The 21,511-nt window shown below is 45.7% G+C and overlaps 1 protein-coding gene across 1 annotated transcript in view; it reads left to right on the forward strand.

Annotated features, from left to right (window-relative positions):
- The window catches only part of nploc4 (NPL4 homolog, ubiquitin recognition factor), a 55,468-nt gene that overhangs the window by 24,607 nt on the left and 9,350 nt on the right, over positions 1-21,511 (forward strand). The window contains exons 10-13 of the mRNA XM_084169252.1: positions 84-155; positions 367-493; positions 2,664-2,824; positions 4,285-4,356. Of these exons, the coding sequence (XP_084025378.1) occupies positions 84-155; positions 367-493; positions 2,664-2,824; positions 4,285-4,356 (432 nt within the window). The remainder of the gene's footprint in view (positions 1-83; positions 156-366; positions 494-2,663; positions 2,825-4,284; positions 4,357-21,511) is intronic.

The following is a 21,511-nucleotide window of genomic DNA, read 5'->3' on the forward strand; positions in this document are numbered from 1 at the left end:
CTGGGAGTGCCGCCGCCGCACTAAATTGGTACTCATAAAGATTATTCAAGTTTGACTGTCTTCCTGTGTTGTCTGTGCTGTAGGTGGGGTGGATATTCACTGACCTGCTCTCTGAGGACACCAGGATAGGAACAGTTAAATACACCAGGAACAAGGTGAGAGAACACATCCCTACCCTGCCCGGACAAGCACTTTAACCTGTAAACCAGAATAGCCAAAAACCAGGGAATAGCCTAACACCTTGTGACTGTTTCTAAAGCATTAGTTTTGTGAACGAATACAGACTTCTCTAGGTGGACAAAGCTGAAATATCTCTGACTTCTTTATTTCTTTGATCATTTAAAATGTTTTATCTTGTCTGTGTAGGACTCGTACTTCCTGAGTGCAGAGGAGTGCATCACAGCTGGACACTTCCAGAACCAACAGTCTAATCCCTGCAGACTCTCACCCGACGGACACTTCGGGTCCAAGTTTATCACTGTGGTGGCCACAGGTACACAGGCTATCTATGGCTCACTTCTACAACAGAATACTACCACACCAAAAGCATGTGTAGATGTGCCCGAGTTGCTTCTGACTTTAGGGCGGCAGGTAGCCTAGCGGTTAGATCGTTGGGCCAGTGACCGAAAGGTTGCTGGTTTGAATACCTGAGCTGGCAAGATGAAAAATCTGTCGATGTGCCCTTGGGCAAGCCACTTAACCCTAATTTGCTCTATGGCTGACCCTGTAAAACAACACATTTTCAATAAAACATTATTTGTTTTTATATACAGTATATTACAGTGCATTCGGAAAGTATTCTTTTTCCACATTTTGTTACATTTACAGCCTTATTCTAAAATTGATTAAATAAAAAATGTTCTCATCAATCCACACACAATACCCCATAATGACAAAGCGAAAAACGGTTTTTAGAGATTTTAGCAAATAAAAAATAAAAAACCTTATTTACATAAGTACTCAGACCCGTTGCTATGAGACTCGAAATTGAGTTCAGGTGCATCCTGTTTCCATTGAACATCCTTTATGTTTCTACAACTTGGAGTCCACCTGTGGTAAATTCAATTGATTGGACATGATTTGGAATGGCACACACCTGTCTATATAAGGTCCCACAGTTGACAGTGCATGGCAGAGCAAAAACCAAGCCATGAGGTCGAGGGAATTGTCCGTAGAGCTCCGAGACAGGATTGTGTCGAGGCACATATCTGGGGAAGGGTACCAAAAAAAATTCTGCAGCATTGAAGGTCCACAAGAACACAGTGGCCTCCATCATTCTTAAATGGAAGAAGTTTGGAACCACCAAGACTCTTCCTAGAGCTGGCTGCCTGGCCAAACTGAGCAACCGGGGGAGAAGGGCCTTGGTCAGGGAGGTGGCCAAGAACCCGATGGTCACTCTGACAGAGCTCCAGAGTTCCTCTGTGGAGATGGGAGAACCTTCCAGAAGGACAACCATCTCTGCAGCTCTCCACCAATCAGGCCTTTATGGTAGAGTTGCCAGATGGAACCCACTCCTCAGTTAAAGGCACATGACAGCCCGCTTGGAGTTTGCCAAAAGGCACCTTAAGGACTCTCAGACAATGAGAAACAAGATTCTCTGGTCTGATGAAACCAAGAATGAACTCTTTGGCCTGAATGCCAACCGTCACGTCTGGAGGAAACCTGGCACCATCCCTACGGTGAAGCATGGTGGTGGTAGCCTCATGCTGTGGGGATGTTTTTCAGTGTCAAGGACTGGGAGACTAGTCAGGATCGAGGGAAAGATGAACAGAGCATAGTCCAGAGAGATCCTTGATGAAAACCTGCTCCAGAGCGCTCAGGACCTCAGACTGGGGTGAAGGTTCACCTTCCAACAGGACAACGACCCTAAGCACACAGCCAAGACAACGCAGGAGTGGCTTCGGGACAAGTCTCTGAATGTCCTTGAGTGGCCCAGCCAGAGCCCGGACTTGAACCTGACCGAACAACTCTGGAGAGACCTGAAAATAGCTATGCAGCGACGCTCCCCATCCAACCTGACAGAGATTGAGAGGATCTGCAGAGAACAATGGGAGAAACTCCCCAAATACAGGTGTGCCAAGCTTGTAGCATCATACCCAAGAAGATTAGAGACTGTAATCGCTGCCAAAGGTGCTTCAACAAAGTACTGAGTAAAGGGTCTAAATACTTATGTAAATGTGATCTTTCCAGGTGTTTTTTTTAAATATAAATTTGAAAAAATGTCTAAACCTGTTTTTTGCTTTGTCATTATGGGGTATTGTGTGTAGATTGATGAAGGAAAAAAACAATTTAATCAGTTTTAGAATTAGGCTGAAACGTAACAAAATGTGGAAAAAGTGAAGGGGTCTGAATACTTTCCGAATGCACTGTGTGTGTATACATAGCTAGCCTTGGCTTGCACTACTTTCTAAAAGAGCAATCTGTTTACATAACATTGAGTGATGATTGGCATTACCTGATCTTGTGATAATCGTCTTGCCACTCGTATTTAATCATTTATTTGTGTCCATTTCGAGAAATTCGTCTTGCATCTTCTCTCAAACTCAACAGTACAGCATCATCACATATAGGTTATAAATTACAGAAATATAGGAAGCAAATCCTATGGTCGTTGACCAACGGTGGTATCAACCCCCAGTCGGACTCTGTGTGTTACCCGCCAGGTGGTCCTGATAACCAGGTGCACTTTGAGGGTTACCAGGTGTCTAACCAGTGCATGGCCCTGGTGAGAGACGAGTGCCTACTGCCCTGCCGAGACGCCCCCGAGCTGGGCTACGCTAAAGAGTCCAGCACGGAGCAGTACGTACCGGACGTCTTCTACAAGGTACAGGAACACACACACGTTCTTAGACTGTCTGAACTTCTCAAAACTCAATCAACTCTGAAACACACTGCACTCAAAGGAAGTACCTTTCTCACCACTAACAGACCATTTGTTATTTTAGAGCACCAAACATTTCATTTTTGCTAAAAACTAAAGGAGCAACTGTTGACATGCTTGATTGATGACATGTATTATGCTTCAATTAAGAGATTCAGTAGATCAGTTAAATGGATGTGGCTAGAGTATGAATAAATGGAGCTTGCCAATAGTGTTGGGGGAAAAATCGATATGCCGTTACATTGCGATTATTATTTTGGAGTATTGATTGTTTATTTTTGCTAGGTAGCGTTAGCTAGCGCTAGTCGGCTGTACCTGTGCAATAACTCCAGTATTTTTCATCCTATAGCTTGTTCTCATCTTAATTTTAAATAGTGAGCCAACATGTTTTCTGCACTTTTATTTCTATTACTAACCATGTTTTCATCTACAGTTTTTATGCAATGAAAGTCCTACCGTATAAAAAATGAACCACGACATCTGTGATGGAAACAGGAAGTTTCAGGACAAATGTATAAATGCCGACAGATAATGTTTGTTCGACATGATGGGATCTTTTTGTGGGTAAAATGTATTATGCGCAAATTGGCTGTGGAAACGCCTTAATGCGCAAATATTGATATAATAACCATCATATCGAAGTAAACTTGGAGTCACACGATGATATGGTGTGTGATCCTCCCATTACGAAAGCATGCAGTTTATTAGGCTACAGATGAAATAAGTTATGATGAACTTCACAGGGTGGTGAAAGTGCAGGGTGTTGAGCATGATGTTCCTTTCCAGTAAATATCGAGGGTCTTATTCTGGTGACATGATGATCGATGCTTGGCTGCCTTTTGACGAATGTAAAATAATCTCGCTTGTTTGTCCATAATAATCTCATCATGTAGGCTATACCTGCACTGTATCTGCGGGCTGTTGGCTAGAGCGGAGTGGGCACATTCGCTATATAGCGCAACATGTTTAGTGATAAAACCATCAGTAGAGTTGAAAAAACATAGGAAACCCATTTAAATTGTATTTTTTATTCAGTACATGGGAATTTCACCACAAAAGTTATTTTATGTTCACTACATCATACACACAGACTTTTGTCCCCAACAATTACATTTGATGGAAATACGTCTCTGGTGGGAAAATTAGCCTATTTTAGAACATTCACTTGAAAATCCGTCGGCAATTGGAAGGAGACCTAGCTACTGATCAGAATGAATTTTCTCATGTTCTGTCTCTCTGCAGCAGACATATAGGGCATAGACATCCTTCATGTTGACATGACCCTTGCTTGTCCCGTATCACAGCACTGCAGAGAAAGAAAGGGAGAGAGATGGAGTGTCACAGTTTTTTGCTACAGTATTACTATTTCTCTCTCCATTGATTGTTGTTCTTCCCCTCAACAGGACAAAGATAAATTTGGCAACGACATCACATATCTAGCCCGGCCTCTTCCCGTGGAGTACCTTATCATAGACGTGAGTATGATTGAACATTACCTTTTCATATAGGAAAACATCCAGAGTATGTTTGAACTAGGGATGTGACAAATGGGAAAGCAAGTCTTAAAGTTTAAACAGCTATTTATTTTAACTAGTTTTCTGTTAAAATGATAAAAATTCATAATTCCATGTGAATTCACAATGCTGCTGCCAGCAATGGTTTGGGTCTCATGTTACGTCCCTTTCACATGGTTAACTATTGCACCTGTACTACTTTACTTCAATTTCCTTCTCATTTAACTTCTCAAAGTATTACAGGACTTCATTGCTGTCGCTTGCCTTTCTCTTCTCTATTTTTCAAACTGTTAACGACGATGACGTAGTGGTGGAAAGTCGACTCCAAAATAATTGATTCCTCGACTTCTTGCACGTCGACTACCATTTCTGAGTGTCAAGATTCTACTCCTAAGATTCAGTATTTTTGGAACGGCAGAGACTGATTAGTTGCCGTACTTTCGAGAACGCTTGCATCTTTCATAGCAAGCTAGCGAGGGACGGAGAGTGCGTGGACGGCCACCAGTCAGAACCATGCTGTATCTCTCAATGGAAGGCTGTATGTCACAATATTATTGGCTTGCAATGTCTCGCAACTTCAGTAGAGCATGGCCTATCATCAATGAATAGGCTAGGATATTGAGATGAGCGAGATGCAAGACTTCGCTCTCACACAGTCACACATCTGTACATGTGCACAGGTTAGCTTCAAGCTGTTCACAGCGTGGTAGCCAGGGCACCAAAGCAGCAGGGAAGTTGAGACTTGCGCTTCAACGCTCTTAGTCGTTGCAGAAAATGACCCACTGTTTACTTTCTGCGTGTACATTCTTCTTAATGTTAAGGATCCCAATTTCGTTTAAACGTTCACACCCCTAGATTGAACATAGTATTTGCCTTCAGAAAGTATTCACACCTTCACTTCTTCCACATTTTGTTGTTACAGCCTGAATTAAAAATTGAGATTTTGTCACTGGCCTACACACAATACCCCATAATGTCAAAGTGGAATTATGTTTTTAGAAATCTTTACAAATTAATAAAAAATGAAAAGCTGAAATGTCTTCATTCAATAAGTATTCAACCCCTTTGTTATGGCGAGCCTGAATAAGTTCAGGAGTACAAATTTGCCTAACAAGTCACATAAGTTGCATGGACTTACTTTGTTTGCAATAAAAGGGTTTAACATGATTTTTGAATGATTACCTCATCTCTGTACCCCACACAATTATATGTAAGGTCCCTCAGACAAGCAGTGAATTTCAAACACAGATTAAACCACAAATCAAATTGATTTATAAAGCCCTTTTTACATCAGCAGATGTCACAAAGTGCTTATACAGAAACTTAGTCTGAAACCCCAAACCGCAAGCAATGCAGATGTAGAAGCATGGTGGCTAGGAAAAACTCCATATAAAGGCAGGAACCTAGGAAGAAACCTAGAGAGGAACCAGGCTCTGAGGGGTGGCCAGTCCTCTTCTGGCTGTGCCGGGTGGAGATTGAGTACATGGCCGTTAAGGCCAGATCGTTCTTCAAGATGTTCAAACGTTCATAAATGACCTGCAGGGTCAAATAATAATCACAGTGGTTGTAGAGGGTGCAACAGGTCAGCGCCTCAGGAGTTGTCAGTTGGCTTTTCATAACCGACCATTCAGAGGTCGAGACAGCAGGTGCTGGAGGCTGAGACGGGGGGTCGGGGGACCCTGTGGCCATGTCCGACGATACCCCCGGACTGGGCCAACCAGACAGGATATAACCCCACCCACTTTGCCAAAGCACAGCCCCAACACCACTAGAGGGATATCAACAGACCATCAACTTACTACCCTGAGCCAAGGCTAGCCCACGAAGATCTCCTCCACCGCACAAGCCCGAGCAAAACCGGACAGGAAGATCACGTCAGTGACTCAACCCACTCAAGTAGAGTATAGCAAAGAAAGCCTGGCACGACTTGAAGCATCCCTTATAGGGACGGCATGGATGAGCACTAGGAAACCAGTGACTCAGCCCTCGTAATAGGGTCAGAGGCAGAGAATCCCAGTGGAGAGATGGGAGCCGGCCAGGCAGAGACAGCAAGGGCAGTTCGTCACTCCAGTGACTTGCCGTTCACCTTCGCACCCCTGGGCCAAACTACACTCAATCATAGGACTACTGAAGAGATTAGTCTTCAGTAATGACTTAAAGGTCAAGACCAAGTCTGCATCTCTCACATGGATAGGCAGACCATTCCATAAAAATGCAGCTCTATAAGAGAACGCACTGCCTCCAGCTGTTTGCTTTGGAATTGTAGGGACAATAAGGAGGCCTGCGTCTTGTGACCGTAGCGTACGTGTAGGTATGTACTGCAGGACCAAATCAGAGAGATGGGTAGGAACAAGTCCATGTAATGCTTTGTAGGTTAGCAGTAAAACCTTGAAATCAGCTCTAGCCTTAACAGGAAGCCAGTGTAGAGAGGCTAGCCACTGGAGTAATATGATAATTTTTTGGGTTCTAGTCAAGATTCTAGCAGACGTATTTACAGTGGGGGAAAAAAGTATTTAGTCAGCCACCAATTGTGCAAGTTCTCCCACTTAAAAAGATGAGAGAGGCCTGTAATTTTCATCATAGGTACACGTCAACTATGACAAACAAAATGAGGAAAAAAAATCCAGAAAATTACATTTACATTACATTTTAGTCATTTAGCAGACGCTCTTATCCAGAGCGACTTACAGGAGCAATTAGGGTTAAGTGCCTTGCTCAAGGGCACATTTACGTCATTTAGCAGACGCTCTTATCCAGAGCGACTCACCAATTGGTGCGTTCACCCTATAGCCAGTGGGATAATCACTTTACAATTTTTTGGGGGGGGGGGGGGGGTAGAAGGATTACTTTATCCTATCCCAGGTATTCCTTAAAGAGGTGGGGTTTCAAATGTCTCCGGAAGGTTGTGAGTGACTCCGCTGTCCTGGCGTCGTGAGGGAGCTTGTTCCACCATTGGGGTGCCAGAGCAGCGAACAGTTTTGACTGGGCTGAGCGGGAACTATACTTCCGCAGAGGAAGGGGAGCCAGCAGGCCAGAGGTGGATGAACGCAATGCCCTCGTTTGGGTGTAGGGACTGATCAGAGCCCGAAGGTACAGAGGTGCCGTTCCCCTCACTGCTCCATAGGCAAGCACCATGGTCTTGTAGCGGATGCGAGCTTCAACTGGAAGCCAGTGGAGTGTGCGGAGGAGGGGGGTGACGTGAGAGAACTTGGGAAGGTTGAACACCAGACGGGCTGCGGCATTCTGGATGAGTTGTAGGGGTTTAATGGCACAGGCAGGGAGGCCAGCCAACAGCGAGTTGCAGTAGTCCAGACGGGAGATGACAAGTGCCTGGATTAGGACCTGTGCCGCTTCCTGTGTAAGGCAGGGTCGTACTCTCCGAATGTTGTAGAGCATGAACCTGCAGGAGCGGGTCACCCGTAGGATCTTTAATGATTTTATTTGCAAATTATGGTGGAAAATAAGTATTTGGTCAATAACAAAAGTTTCTCAATACTTTGTTATATACCCTTTGTTGGCAATGACATAGGTCAAACGTTTTCTGTAAGTCTTCACAAGGTTTTCACACACTTGCTGGTATTTTGGCCCATTCCTCCATGCAGATCTCCTCTAGAGCAGTGATGTTTTGGGGCTGTTGCTGGACAACATGGACTTTCAACTCCCTCCAAAGATTTTCTATGGGGTTGAGATCTGGAGACTGGCTAGGCCACTCCAGGACCTTGAAATGCTTCTTACGAAGCCACTCCTTCGTTGCCCGGGCGGTGTGTTTGGGATCATTGTCATGCTGAAAGACCCAGCCACGTTTCATCTTCAATGCCCTTGCTGATGGAAGGAGGTTTTCACTCAAAATCTCACGATACATGGCCCCATTCATTCTTTCCTTTACACGGATCAGTCGTCCTGGTCCCAAACACACCGCCCGGGCAACGAAGGAGTGGTTTCGAAAAACAGCCCCAAAGCATGATGTTTCCACCCCCATGCTTCACAGTAGGTATGGTGTTCTTTGGATGCAACTCAGCATTCTATGTCCTCCAAACACGACGAGTTGAGTTTTTACCAAAAAGTTCTATTTTGGTTTCATCTGACCATATGACATTCTCCCAATCCTCTTCTGGATCATCCAAATGCACTCTAGCAAACTTCAGACGGGCCTGGACATGTACTGGCTTAAGCAGGGGGACACGTCTGGCACTGCAGGATTTGAGTCCCTGGCGGCGTAGTGTGTTTCTGATGGTAGGCTTTGTTACTTTGGTCCCAGCTCTCTGCAGGTCATTCACTTGGTCCCCCCGTGTGGTTCTGGGATTTTTCCGTTCTTGTGATCATTTTGACCCCACGGGGTGGAGCCCCAGATCGAGGGAGATTATCAGTGGTCTTGTATGTCTTCCATTTCCTAATAATTGCTCCCACAGTTGATTTCTTCAAACCAAGCTGCTTACCTATTGCAGATTCAGTCTTCCCAGCCTGGTGCAGGTCTACAATTTTGTTTCTGGTGTCCTTTGACAGCTCTTTGGTCTTGGCCATAGTGGAGTTTGGAGTGTGACTGTTTGAGGTTGTGGACAGGTGTCTTTTATACTGATAACAAGTTCATACAGGTGCCATTAATACAGGTAACGAGTGGAGGACAGAGGAGCCTCTCTTAAAGAAGAAGTTACAGGTCTGTGAGAGCCAGAAATCTTGCTTGTTTGTAGGTGACCAAATACTTATTTTCCACCATAATTTGCAAATAAATTCATAAAAAATCCTACAATGTGATTTTCTGGAAAAAAAATTCTCAATTTGTCTGTCATAGTTGACGTGTACCTATGATAAAAATTACAGGCCTCTCTCATCTTTTTAAGTGGGAGAACTTGCACAATTGGTGGCTGACTAAATACTTTTTTTCCGCACTGTAGCTCTAACTTAAGTTTATTTAGTGCTTTATCCGGGTAGCCGGAGAGTAGATCATTGCATTAGTCTAATCTAGAATTGACAAAAGCATGGATTAGCTTTTCTGCATCATTTTTGGACAAAACGTGTGTTACATAGATGGAAAAAAGCTGCCCTTTAAATATTATTGATATGTTCGTCAAAAGAGAGATCAGGGTCCAGAGTAACACCGAGGTCCTTCAGTTTTGAGACGACTGTACAACCATCAAGATTAATTGTCAGCTCAAACAGCAGATCTCATTGTTTCTTGGGACCTAGAACTAGCATCTCTGTTTTGTCTGAGTTTAAAAGTAAAACATTTGCAGCCATCCACTTCCTTATGTCTGAAAAACAGGCTTCCAGGGTAGGCAATTCTGGGGGGAGGATTCAGGAGGGAGGAAAATGTGGCAAAGAGCTTCCTAGGGTTAGAGGCAGATGCTTGGAATTTAGAGTGGTAGAAAGTGGCCTTAGCAGCAGAAACAGATGAAGAAAATGTAGAGAGGAGGGAGTGAAAAGATGCCAGGTCGGCAGGGAGTTTAGTTTTCTTCCATTTCCGCTCCGCTGCCCGGAGCTCTGTTCTGTGAGCTCGCAATGAGTCATCAAGCCACGGAGCTGGAGGGGAGGACCGAGCCGGCCGGGAAGATAGGGGACACAGAGTCAAAGGATGCAGAAAGGGAGGAGAGGAGGGTTGAGGAGGCAGAATCAGGAGATTGGAGGGAGAAGGTTTGAGCAGAGGGAAGAGATGATAGGATGGAAGAGGAGAGAGTAGTGGGAGAGAGAGAGCGAAGGTTGCGGCGGCGCATTACCATCTGTGTAGGGGCAGAGTGAGTAGTGTTGGAGGAGAGCGAGAGAGAAAAGGAAACAAAGTAGTGGTCGGAGACATGGAGGGGAGTTGCAGTGAGATTAGTAGAAGAGCAGCATCTAGTAAAGATGAGGTCAAGCGTATTGCCTGCCTTGTGAGTAGGGGGGGACGGTGAGAGGGTGAGGTCAAAAGAGGAGAGGAGTGGAAAGAAGGAGGCAGAGAGAAATGAGTCAAATGTGGACATAGGGAGGTTGAAATCCCCCAAAACTGTGAGGGGTGAGCCATCTTCAGGAAAGGAACTTATCAAGGCGTCAAGCTCATTGATGAACTCTCCAAGGGAACCTGGAGGGCGATAGATGACAAGGATATTAAGCTTAAATGGGCTAGTGACTGTGACAGCATGGAATTCAAATGAGGAGATAGACAGGTGGGTTAGGGGAAAAATTGAGAATGTCCACTTGGGAGAGATGAGGATTCCTGTGCCACCACCCCTCTGACCAGATGCTCTCGGGGTATGCGAGAACACATGGTCAGACGAGGAGAGAGCAGTAGGAGTAGCAGTGTTTTCAGTGTTAATCCATGTTTCCGTCAGCGCCAGGAAGTCGAGGGACTGGAGGTTAGCATAGGCTGGGATGAAGTCAGCTTTGTTGGCAGCAGAACGGCAGTTCCAGAGGCTGCCTGAGACCTGGAACTCCAGGTGTGGGGTGCGTGCAGGGACCACCAGGTTAGAGAGGCAGCAGCCACGCGGTGTGAGGCGTTTGTGTAGCCTGTGCAGAGAGGAGAGAACAGGGATAGGCAGAGGCATAGTTGACAGGCTGTAGCAAATGGCTACAATAATGCAGAGGAGATCGGAATGAAATGAACTAAACATCTGGGAGAGGAGAGAGCAGGGCCTCCCTCACCAAAACTTCCACCTCAGAAACTATAATTGTTTCACTGAACCACCCGAACAAAAACTCTCCCAACTTCCACCTTTAGAAATCAGAATTGTTGTGAACCACAGCGGTTCAATGTTTAAAGGAATAGACTCAACCCACTTTATTCAGCTAGCTAACTATGACACCATAGCTAACTAGCATGCTAGCATCCAATAACACACAGTTTAGCACCAACACTTGGTCACAATAAACCACCAATAGTGTGTTAACACACTAAGCAGATAATTCGTGTCCGTGTCTAGTTCCTTTCATAACGCAGCAATAATTAAACGTTGGCTAGCTTAGCACAAATATATTGTATTTAGCTGCCACAGTACAGCACACAATGGCTACTCTGTTGACTCTGTTCGAAAAACGGCTAGCTAGCTAGCTTCGTGCTACACCCGGCACCGCCGAAGACAATGCCAACCTACAGTAACTACCCACAACAGCCCACGATGCCTAACTATGACACCATAGCTAACTAGCATGCTAGCATCCAATAACACACAGTTTAGCACCAATACTTGGTTACAACAAACTACCAATAGTGTGTTAACACACTAAACAGATAATTCGTGTCCGTGTCTAGTTCCTTTCATAACGCAGCAAAAATTAAACGTTGGCTAGCTAGCACATTAACATTGGAAACAACTCTCCACCGTTGCTAAACGTTACCAGTAGCTACCCGCTAGCTAGCTAGCCTCGTGCTTCGCCGGGCTCCGCCGTAAACAATACTTACCTACAATAATTACCTACGGAAACCTACAATAACTACCTAAATAACTACCTAAATAAACTACCTACAATACCTAACTACAACTACCTACCTACGATCTAAATGCATGGTTTAAGCTTTACTCAACACCATATAAGAAGCCAAGCTTACCTCCTGCTAGAGAAAACACAACCTCTCCCGACCACAGCTCACACCAGTGATAAGATCTAAACCAGGCAAGAACTTGTCCGTGTAGACCAATTAGGGTTTCCAATCTCTCAAAAAGAAGGTGGTGATCGATGGTGTCAAATGCGACAATAAGGTTTAGGGGCACGAGGACAGATGCAGAGCCCTGGTCTGACGCCATTAAAAGGTAATTTACCACCTTCACGAGTGCAGTGTCAGTACTATGATGGGGTCTAAAACCAGACTGGAGTGTTTCATATACATTATTTGTATTTAGGAAGGCAGTGAGTTGCTGTGCAAACAGTTTGTATTAACATTTTTGAGAGGAATGGGAGATTCGATATAGACCGTATTATTATTATTATTATTATTATTATTATTATTATTTAAAATATATATATATATATATATATATACTTTTTTTATAACGTTTTTTATTTATTTCCTGGGTCAACGTTTTTTGGGGTTTTTCAGGAGAGGCTTTATTACTGCCACTTTTAGTGAGTTTGGTACACATCCAGTGGATAGGGAGCCATTTATTATGTTCAACATAGGAGGGCCAAGCACAGGAAGTAGCTCTTTCAGTAGTTTAGTTGGAATAGGGTCCAGTAGGCAGCTGGAAGGTTTAGAGGCCATGACTATGTGTCTCCGTTGATCTTAGGTCCTGGCATTTCTGTGCAGACTCAGGACAACTGAGTTTTGGAGAAATAAGTGAATTCAAAGAGGAGTCCGTAATTTGCTTTCTAATGATCATGATCTTTTTGTAGAAATTCATGAATTCATCACTGCTGAAGTGAAGGACATCCTCTCTTGGGAATGCTGCTTTTTAGTTAGCTTTGCGACAGTATCAAACATATATTTTGGATAGTAGGCTGATCGAGCAGCAGTGAGGACTCTTCGATATTGCACGGTACTGTGTTTCCAAGCTAGTCGGAAGACTTCCAGTTTGATGGAGCACCATTTCTGTTCCAATTTTCTCTAAGCTTGCTTCAGGGCTCGGGTGTTCTCTATATTGCAGGGAGCTAATTTCTTGTGACGTGTTATTTGTTTTTAGAGGTGCGACTGCATCTAGGGTATTACACAAGGTTAAATGTAGATCCTCTGTTAGGTGGTTAACTGATTTTTGTTCTCCGTCTTCCTTGGGTCGGTGGAAGGTGTCTGGAAGGGCATCTATCAATCTTTGGGTTGTCCGAGAATTAATAGCGCAGCTTTTGGTAATCGTTGGTTGGGGTCTGAGCAGATTATTTGTTGTGATTGCAAATGTAATAAGATGGTGGTCCGATAGTCCAGGATTATGAGGGAAAACATTTAGATCCACAATATTTATTCCAAGGGACAAAACTAGATCCAGGGTATGACTATGGGAATGCGTAGGTCCGGAGACATGTTGGACAAAACCCACTGAGTCGATGATGGCTCTGAAAGCCTTTTGGAGTGGGTCTGTGGACTTTTCCATGGGAATATTGAAGTCACCCAAAATTTGAATATTATCTGCCATGACTACAAGGTCCGATAGGAATTCAGGGAACTCAGTGAGGAACGTTGTATACGGCCCAGGAGGCCTGTAAACAGTAGCTATAAAAGGTGATTGAGTAGGCTGCATAGATTTCATGACTAGAAGGCCAAAAGACCAACGTAGGCATTTATATATATATATATATATATATATATATATATTTGTTTTTTACATTTGCTGTCCTAAATGTTAGCAACACCTCCGCTTTTGCGGGATGCACAGGGGATATGGTCACTAGTGTAATCTGGAGGAGAGGCCTCATTTAACAAAGTCAATTTATCAGGCTTGAGCCATGTTTCAGTCAGGCCAATCACATCAAGGTTATGATCATTGATTAGGTCATTGACTATGACTGCCTTGGAAGTGAGGGATCTAACATTAAGTAGTCCTATTTTGAGATGTGCGATATTATCACAATCTCTTTCAATAATGACAGGAATGGAGGAGGTCTTTATTCCAGTGAGATTGCTATAGCGAACACCACCATGTTTAGTTTTGCCTGACCTAGATCAAGGCACAGACACGGTCTCAATGGGGATAGCTGAGCTGACTATACTGACTGTGCTAACAGCCTGCTGCCTGGCCTGCACCCTATCTCCTTGTGGAGTTAGAGCCCTGTCTATGTTGATCGATAAGATGAGCGCACCCCTCCAGCTTGGATGGAGTCCGTCACTCCTCCGCATGCCTGGCTTGGTCCTGTTTGTGGGGGAGTCCCAGAAAGAGGGCCAGTTATCTACAAATTCTCTGTTGGGAGGGGCAGAAAACTGTTTTCAACCAGCGATTGAGTTGTGCGAGTCTGCTGTAGAGCTCATCACTCCCCCTAACTGGGAGGGGCCCAGAGACAATTACTCAATGCCAACAGATCTTTCTAGCTGTTACATGCTGAAGTTATGTTGCGCTTGGGGACCTCTGACTGTTTCATCCTAACATCATTGGTGCCGACGTGGATAACAATATCCCTATACCATCTACATTCGCCAGTTTTAGCCTCAGCCAGCACCATCTTCAGATTAGCCTTTACGTCGGTAGCCCTGCCCCCTGGTAAACAGTGTATGATCGCTGGATGATTCTTTTTAAAGTCTAATATTGTGGGTAATGGAGTTGCCAATGACTAGGGTTTTCAATTTGTCAGAGCTAATGGTGGGATGCTTCGGCAGCTCAGACCCCGTAATGTGTGGAGGAGAGACCTGAGAAGGCTCTGGCTCGGACTCCGACCCGTAGCTTAGTGGGGAAACCTGGTTGAAAGTTTCTATCGGCTGAATGAGTGACACCGTTTGAGCATGCTGAAAGCATTTCTTTCCAGAAGCCCTGAGAAAATTGTCCGGCTGTGCAGGGGCATTAACACTATTACCTGTATTTACTGATGGCACAGATGCTGTATCATCCTTTCCTACACTTTAATTGCCCTCACCTAACGATTGCATTTAATGCAGAGCTTGCAACTCGGCTATCCTCACCAAAAGGCGATAGTTCTTCTGTATATTAATAGGGCACCTATTGGTAGATGGGTAAAAAGAAATAAAAAAATAGACATTGAATATCCCTTTGATCATGGGGAAGTTATTAATTACACTTTGGATGGTCACTACAGTGATACAGGCGTCTTTCCTAACTGTTGAAGGAGAGAATAAGAGAACCTCCTCCCAGCTGCCCACTGCACTGAGGCTAGGAAACACTATCACCACCGATAAATCTACAATAATTGAGAATTTCAACAAGCATTTTGCTACGGCTGGCCATGCTTTCCACCTGGCTACCACTACCCCGGCCACCAGCTCTGCACCCTCCGCTGCAACTTGTAACGTCTGAGATCCCCAGAGATTGGAAAGCTGCCGCGGTCATCCCCCTCTTCAAAGGGGGTGACACTCTAGATCCAAACTGTTACAGACCTATATCCATCCTCACCTGCCTTTCAAACGTTTTTGAAAGCCAAGTTAACAAACAGATCACCGACCATTTAGAATCCCACCGTACCTTCTCCGCTATGCAATCCGGTTTCCGAGCTGGTCATGGGTGCACCTCAGCCACGCTCAAGGTCCTAAACGATATTATAACCGCGATCGATAATAGACAGTACTGTGCAGCCGTCTTCATCAACCTGGCCAAGGCTTTCGACTCTGTCAACCACCGCATTCTTATTGGCAGAATAAATAGCCTTGGTTTCTCAAATGACTGCCTCGCCTGGTTCACCAACTACTTCTCAGATAGAGTTCAATGTGTCAAATCGGAGGGCCTGTTCTCTGGACCTATGGCAGTCTCTATGGGGGTGCCACAGGGTTCAATTCTTGGGCTGACTCTTTTCTCTGTGTACAGTGAGGGGGAAAAAGTATTTGATCCCCTGCTGATTTTGTACGTTTGCCCACTGACAAAGAAATGATCAGTCTATAATTTTAATGGTAGGTTTATTTGAACAGTGAGAGACAGAATAACAACAAAAAAATCCAGAAAAACGCATGTCAAAAATGTTATGAATTGATTTACATTTACATTTTACATTTTAGTCATTTAGCAGACGCTCTTATCCAGAGCGACTTACAGGAGCAATTAGGGTTAAGTGCCTTGCTCAAGGGCACATTAACGTCATTTAGCAGACGCTCTTAGCCAGAGCGACTCACAAATTGGTGCGTTCACCCTATAGCCAGTGGGATAACCACTTTACAATTTGGGGGGGGGTTAGAAGGAACACTTTATCCTATCCCAGGTATTCCTTAAAGAGGTGGGGTTTCAAATGTCTCCGGAAGGTGGTGAGTGACTCCGCTGTCCTGGCGTCGTGAGGGAGCTTGTTCCACCATTGGGGTGCCAGAGCAGCGAACAGTTTTGACTGGGCTGAGCGGGAGCTATGCTTCCGCAGAGGAAGGGGAGCCAGCAGGCCAGAGGTGGATGAACGCAATGCCCTCGTTTGGGTGTAGGGACTGATCAGAGCCTGAAGGTACAGAGGTGCCGTTCCCCTCACTGCTCCATAGGCAAGCACCATGGTCTTGTAGCGGATGCGAGCTTCAACTGGAAGCCAGTGGAGTGTGCGGAGGAGGGGGGTGACGTGAGAGAACTTGGGAAGGTTGAACACCAGACGGGCTGCGGCATTCTGGATGAGTTGTAGGGGTTTAATGGCACAGGCAGGGAGGCCAGCCAACAGCGAGTTGCAGTAGTCCAGACGGGAGATGACAAGTGCCTGGATTAGGACCTGTGCCGCTTCCTGTGTAAGGCAGGGTCGTACTCTCCGAATGTTGTAGAGCATGAACCTGCAGGAGCGGGTCACCGCCTTGATGTTGGCGGAGAACGACAGGGTGTTGTCCAGGGTCACGCCTAGGCTCTTCGCACTCTGGGAGGAAGACACAGCGGAGTTGTCAACCGTGATGGCGAGATCATGGAACGGGCAGTCCTTCCCCGGGAGGAAGAGCAGCTCCGTCTTGCCAGGGTTCAGCTTGAGGTGGTGATCCGTCATCCATACTGATATGTCTGCCAGACATGCAGAGATGCGATTCGCCACCTGGTTATCAGAAGGGGGAAAGGAGAAGATTAGTTGTGTATCGTCAGCGTAGCAATGATAGGAAAGGCCATGTGAGGATATGACAGAGCCAAGTGACTTGGTGTATAGGGAGAAAAGGAGAGGGCCTAGAACTGAGCCCTGGGGGACACCAGTGGTGAGAGCACGTGGTGCGGAGACAGCTTCTCGCCACGCCACTTGGTAGGAGCGACCGGTCAGGTAGGACGCAATCCAGGAGTGAGCCACGCCGGAGATGCCCAGCTCGGAGAGGGTGGAGAGGAGGATCTGATGGTTCACAGTATCAAAGGCAGCAGACAGGTCTAGAAGGACAAGAGCAGAGGAGAGAGAGTTAGCTTTAGCAGTGCGGAGAGTCTCCGTGACACAGAGAAGAGCAGTCTCAGTTGAATGACCAGTCCTGAAACCTGATTGGTTTGGATCAAGAAGGTCATTCTGAGAGAGATAGCAAGAGAGTTGGCTAAAGACGGCACGCTCAATAGTTTTGGAAAGAAAAGAAAGAAGGGATACTGGTCTGTAGTTGTTGACATCAGTGGGGTCGAGTGTTGGTTTTTTGAGAAGGGGAGCAACTCTCGCTCTCTTGAAGACGGAAGGGACATGGCCAGCGGTCAAGGATGAGTTGATCAGCGAGGTGAGGTAGGGGAGAAGGTCACCGGAGATGGTCTGGAGAAGGGAGGAGGGGATGGGGTCAAGCGGGCAGGTTGTTGGGCGGCCTGCAGTCACAAGTCGCAGGATTTTATCTGGAGAGAGAGGGGAGAAAGAAGTCAAAGCATAGGGTAGGGCAGTGTGAGCAGGACCAGCAGTGTCATTAGACTTAACAAACGAGGATCGGATGTCGTCAACCTTCTTTTCAAAGTGGTTGATGAAGTCATCCACAGAGAGAGATGAGGGGGGGGGGAGGATTCAGGAGGGAGGAAAATGTGGCAAAGAGCTTCCTAGGGTTAGAGGCAGATGCTTGGAATTTAGAGTGGTAGAAGGTGGCCTTAGCAGCAGAAACAGATGAAGAAAATGTAGAGAGGAGGGAGTGAAAAGATGCCAGGTCGGCAGGGAGTTTAGTTTTCTTCCATTTCCGCTCCGCTGCCCGGAGCTCTGTTCTGTGAGCTCGCAATGAGTCATCAAGCCACGGAGCTGGAGGGGAGGACCGAGCCGGCCGGGAGGATAGGGGACACAGAGAGTCAAAGGATGCAGAAAGGGAGGAGAGGAGGGTTGAGGAGGCAGAATCAGGAGATTGGAGGGAGAAGGATTGAGCAGAGGGAAGAGATGATAGGATGGAAGAGGAGAGAGTAGTGGGAGAGAGAGAGCGAAGGTTGCGGCGGCGCATTACCATCTGTGTAGGGGCAGAGTGAGTAGTGTGGGAGGAGAGCGAGAGAGAAAAGGAAACAAAGTAGTGGTCGGAGACATGGAGGGGAGTTGCAGTGAGATTAGTAGAAGAGCAGCATCTAGTAAAGATGAGGTCAAGCGTATTGCCTGCCTTGTGAGTAGGGGGGGACGGTGAGAGGGTGAGGTCAAAAGAGGAGAGGAGTGGAAAGAAGGAGGCAGAGAGAAATGAGTCAAATGTGGACATAGGGAGTTTGAAATCCCCCAAAACTGTGAGGGGTGAGCCATCCTCAGGGAAGGAACTTATCAAGGCGTCAAGCTCATTGATGAACTCTCCAAGGCAACCTGGAGGGCGATAGATGACAAGGATATTAAGCTTAAATGGGCTAGTGACTGTGACAGCATGGAATTCAAATGAGGAGATAGACAGATGGGTTAGGGGAAAAATTGAGAATGTCCACTTGGGAGAGATGAGGATTCCTGTACCACCACCCCTCTGACCAGATGCTCTCGGGGTATGCGAGAACACATGGTCAGACGAGGAGAGAGCAGTAGGAGTAGCAGTGTTTTCAGTGGTGATCCATGTTTCCGTCAGCGCCAGGAAGTCGAGGGACTGGAGGTTGGCATAGGCTGGGATGAAGTCAGCTTTGTTGGCAGCAGACCTGGAACTCCACGTGGGTGGTGCGTGCAGGGACCACCAGGTTAGAGAGGCAGCAGCCACGCGGTGTGGTGCGTTTGTGTAGCCTGTGCAGAGAGGAGAGAACAGGGATAGGCAGAGGCATAGTTGACAGGCTGTAGCAAATGGCTACAAAAATGCAGAGGAGATCGGAATGAAATGAGCTAAGCATCTGGGAGCGGAGAGAGCAGGGCCTCCCTCACCAAAAACGTCTACCTCAGAAACTAAAATTGTTTCACTGAACCACCCGAACAAAAACTCTCCCAACTTCCGCCTTTAGAAATCAGAATTGTTGTGAACCACAGCGGTTCAATGTTTAAAGGAATAGACTCAACCCACTTTATTCAGCTAGCCAACTATGACACCATAGCTAACTAGCAAGCTAGCATCCAATAACAATAACACACCGTTTAGCACCAACACTTGGTCACAACAAACCACCAATAGTGTGATAACACTAAACACACTAAACAGATCATTCGTGTCTGTGTCAAGTTCCTTTCATGACCCAGCAATGATTAGACGTTGGCTAGCTAGGACAAGTATATTGTATTTAGCTACTACCGTACAGTTAGCTGGTCGTGTTGGGTAGCTAGCAATGGCCACTGTGTTGACTTTGTTTGAAGAACGGCTAGCTAGCTAGCTTCGTGCTACACCCGGCACACAATGGCTATTGTGTTGACTCTGACTCTGTTCGAAAAAACGGCTAGGTAGCTCGCTTCGTGCTACAGCCGGCACTGCCAAGACACAGTAACTACACACAACAACCCACGATGCCTAGCTATGACTCCGTAGCTAACTTGCAAGCTAGCATCCATTAACACACAATTTAGCATCAATACTTGGTTACAACAAACTGCCAAGAGTGTGTTAGCACACTAAACAGATAATTCAAGTCCGTGTCTAGTTCCTTTCATAACGCATAACGCAGCAAAAAATTAAACGTTGGCTAGCACTACATTAACATTGGAACCAGCTCTCTAGCGTTGCTAATCGTTACCAGTAGCTACCCGCTAGCTAGCTAGCCTCGTGCTTCGATACTAACCTACAATTACCTACGGAAACCTACAATAACAACAATACTAACCTATAATAAATACAATACCTAACTACGGCTAACTACCTACCTACGATCTAATACATGGTTAAGCAAAAAATTAAACGTTGGCTAGCACTACATTAACATTGGAACCAGCTCTCTAGCGTTGCTAATCGTTACCAGTAGCTACCCGCTAGCTAGCTAGCCTCGTGCTTCGATACTAACCTACAATTACCTACGGAAACCTACAATAACAACAATACTAACCTATAATAAATACAATACCTAACTACGGCAAACTACCTACCTACGATCTAATACATGGTTAAGCAAAAAAATTAAACGTTGGCTAGCACTACATTAACATTGGAACCAGCTCTCTAGCGTTGCTAATCGTTACCAGTAGCTACCCGCTAGCTAGCTAGCCTCGTGCTTCGATACTAACCTACAATTACCTACGGAAACCTACAATAACAACAATACTAACCTATAATAAATACAATACCTAACTACAGCTGACTACCTACCTACGATCTAATACATGGTTAAGCTTTACTCAACACCATATGAGAAGCTTACCTCCTGCTTACCTCCAGCTAGAGAAAAACACGACCTCTCCCGAAAAATTTTCTGATCTACTGGGGATTTGCATTTTAATGAGGGAAATAAGTATTTGACCCCCTCTCAATCAGAAAGATTTCTGGCTCCCAGGTGTCTTTTATACAGGTAACGAGCTGAGATTAGAAGCACACTCTTAAAGGGAGTGCTCCTAATCTCAGTTTGTTACCTGTATAAAAGACACCTGTCCACAGAAGCAATCAATCAATCAGATTCCAAACTCTCCACCATGGCCAAGACCAAAGAGCTCTCCAAGGATGTCAGGGACAAGATTGTAGACCTACACAAGGCTAATGGGCTACAAGACCATCGCCAAGCAGCTTGGTGAGAAGGTGACAATAGTTGGTGCGATTATTCGCAAATGGAAGAAACACAAAAGAACTGTCAATCTCCCTCGGCCTGGGGCTCCATGCAAGATCTCACCTCGTGGAATTACAATGATCATGAGAACGGTGAGGAATCAGTCCAGAACTACACAGGAGGATCTTGTCAATGATCTCAAGGCAGCTGGGACCATAGTCACCAAGAAAACAATTGGTAACACACTACGCCGTGAAGGACTGAAATCCTGCAGCGCCCGCAAGGTCCCCCTGTTCAAGAAAGCACATATACATGTCTGAAGTTTGCCAATGAACATCTGAATGATTCAGAGGAGAACTGGGTGAAAGTGTTGTGGTCAGATGAGACCAAAATGGAGCTCTTTGGCATCAAGTCAACTCGCCGTGTTTGGAGGAGGAAGAATGCTGCCTATGACCCCAAGAACACCATCCCCACCGTCAAACATGGAGGTGGAAACATTATGCTTTGGGGGTGTTTTTCTGCTAAAGGGACAGGACAACTTCACCGCATCAAAGGGACGATGGTCGGGGCCATGTACCTTCAAATCTTGGGTGAGAACCTCCTTCCCTCAGCCAGGGCATTGA

This window comes from Coregonus lavaretus, assembly GCF_964263955.1.
Source record: "Coregonus lavaretus genome assembly, chromosome: 1".
NCBI classification, from domain to species: domain Eukaryota; kingdom Metazoa; phylum Chordata; class Actinopteri; order Salmoniformes; family Salmonidae; genus Coregonus; species Coregonus lavaretus.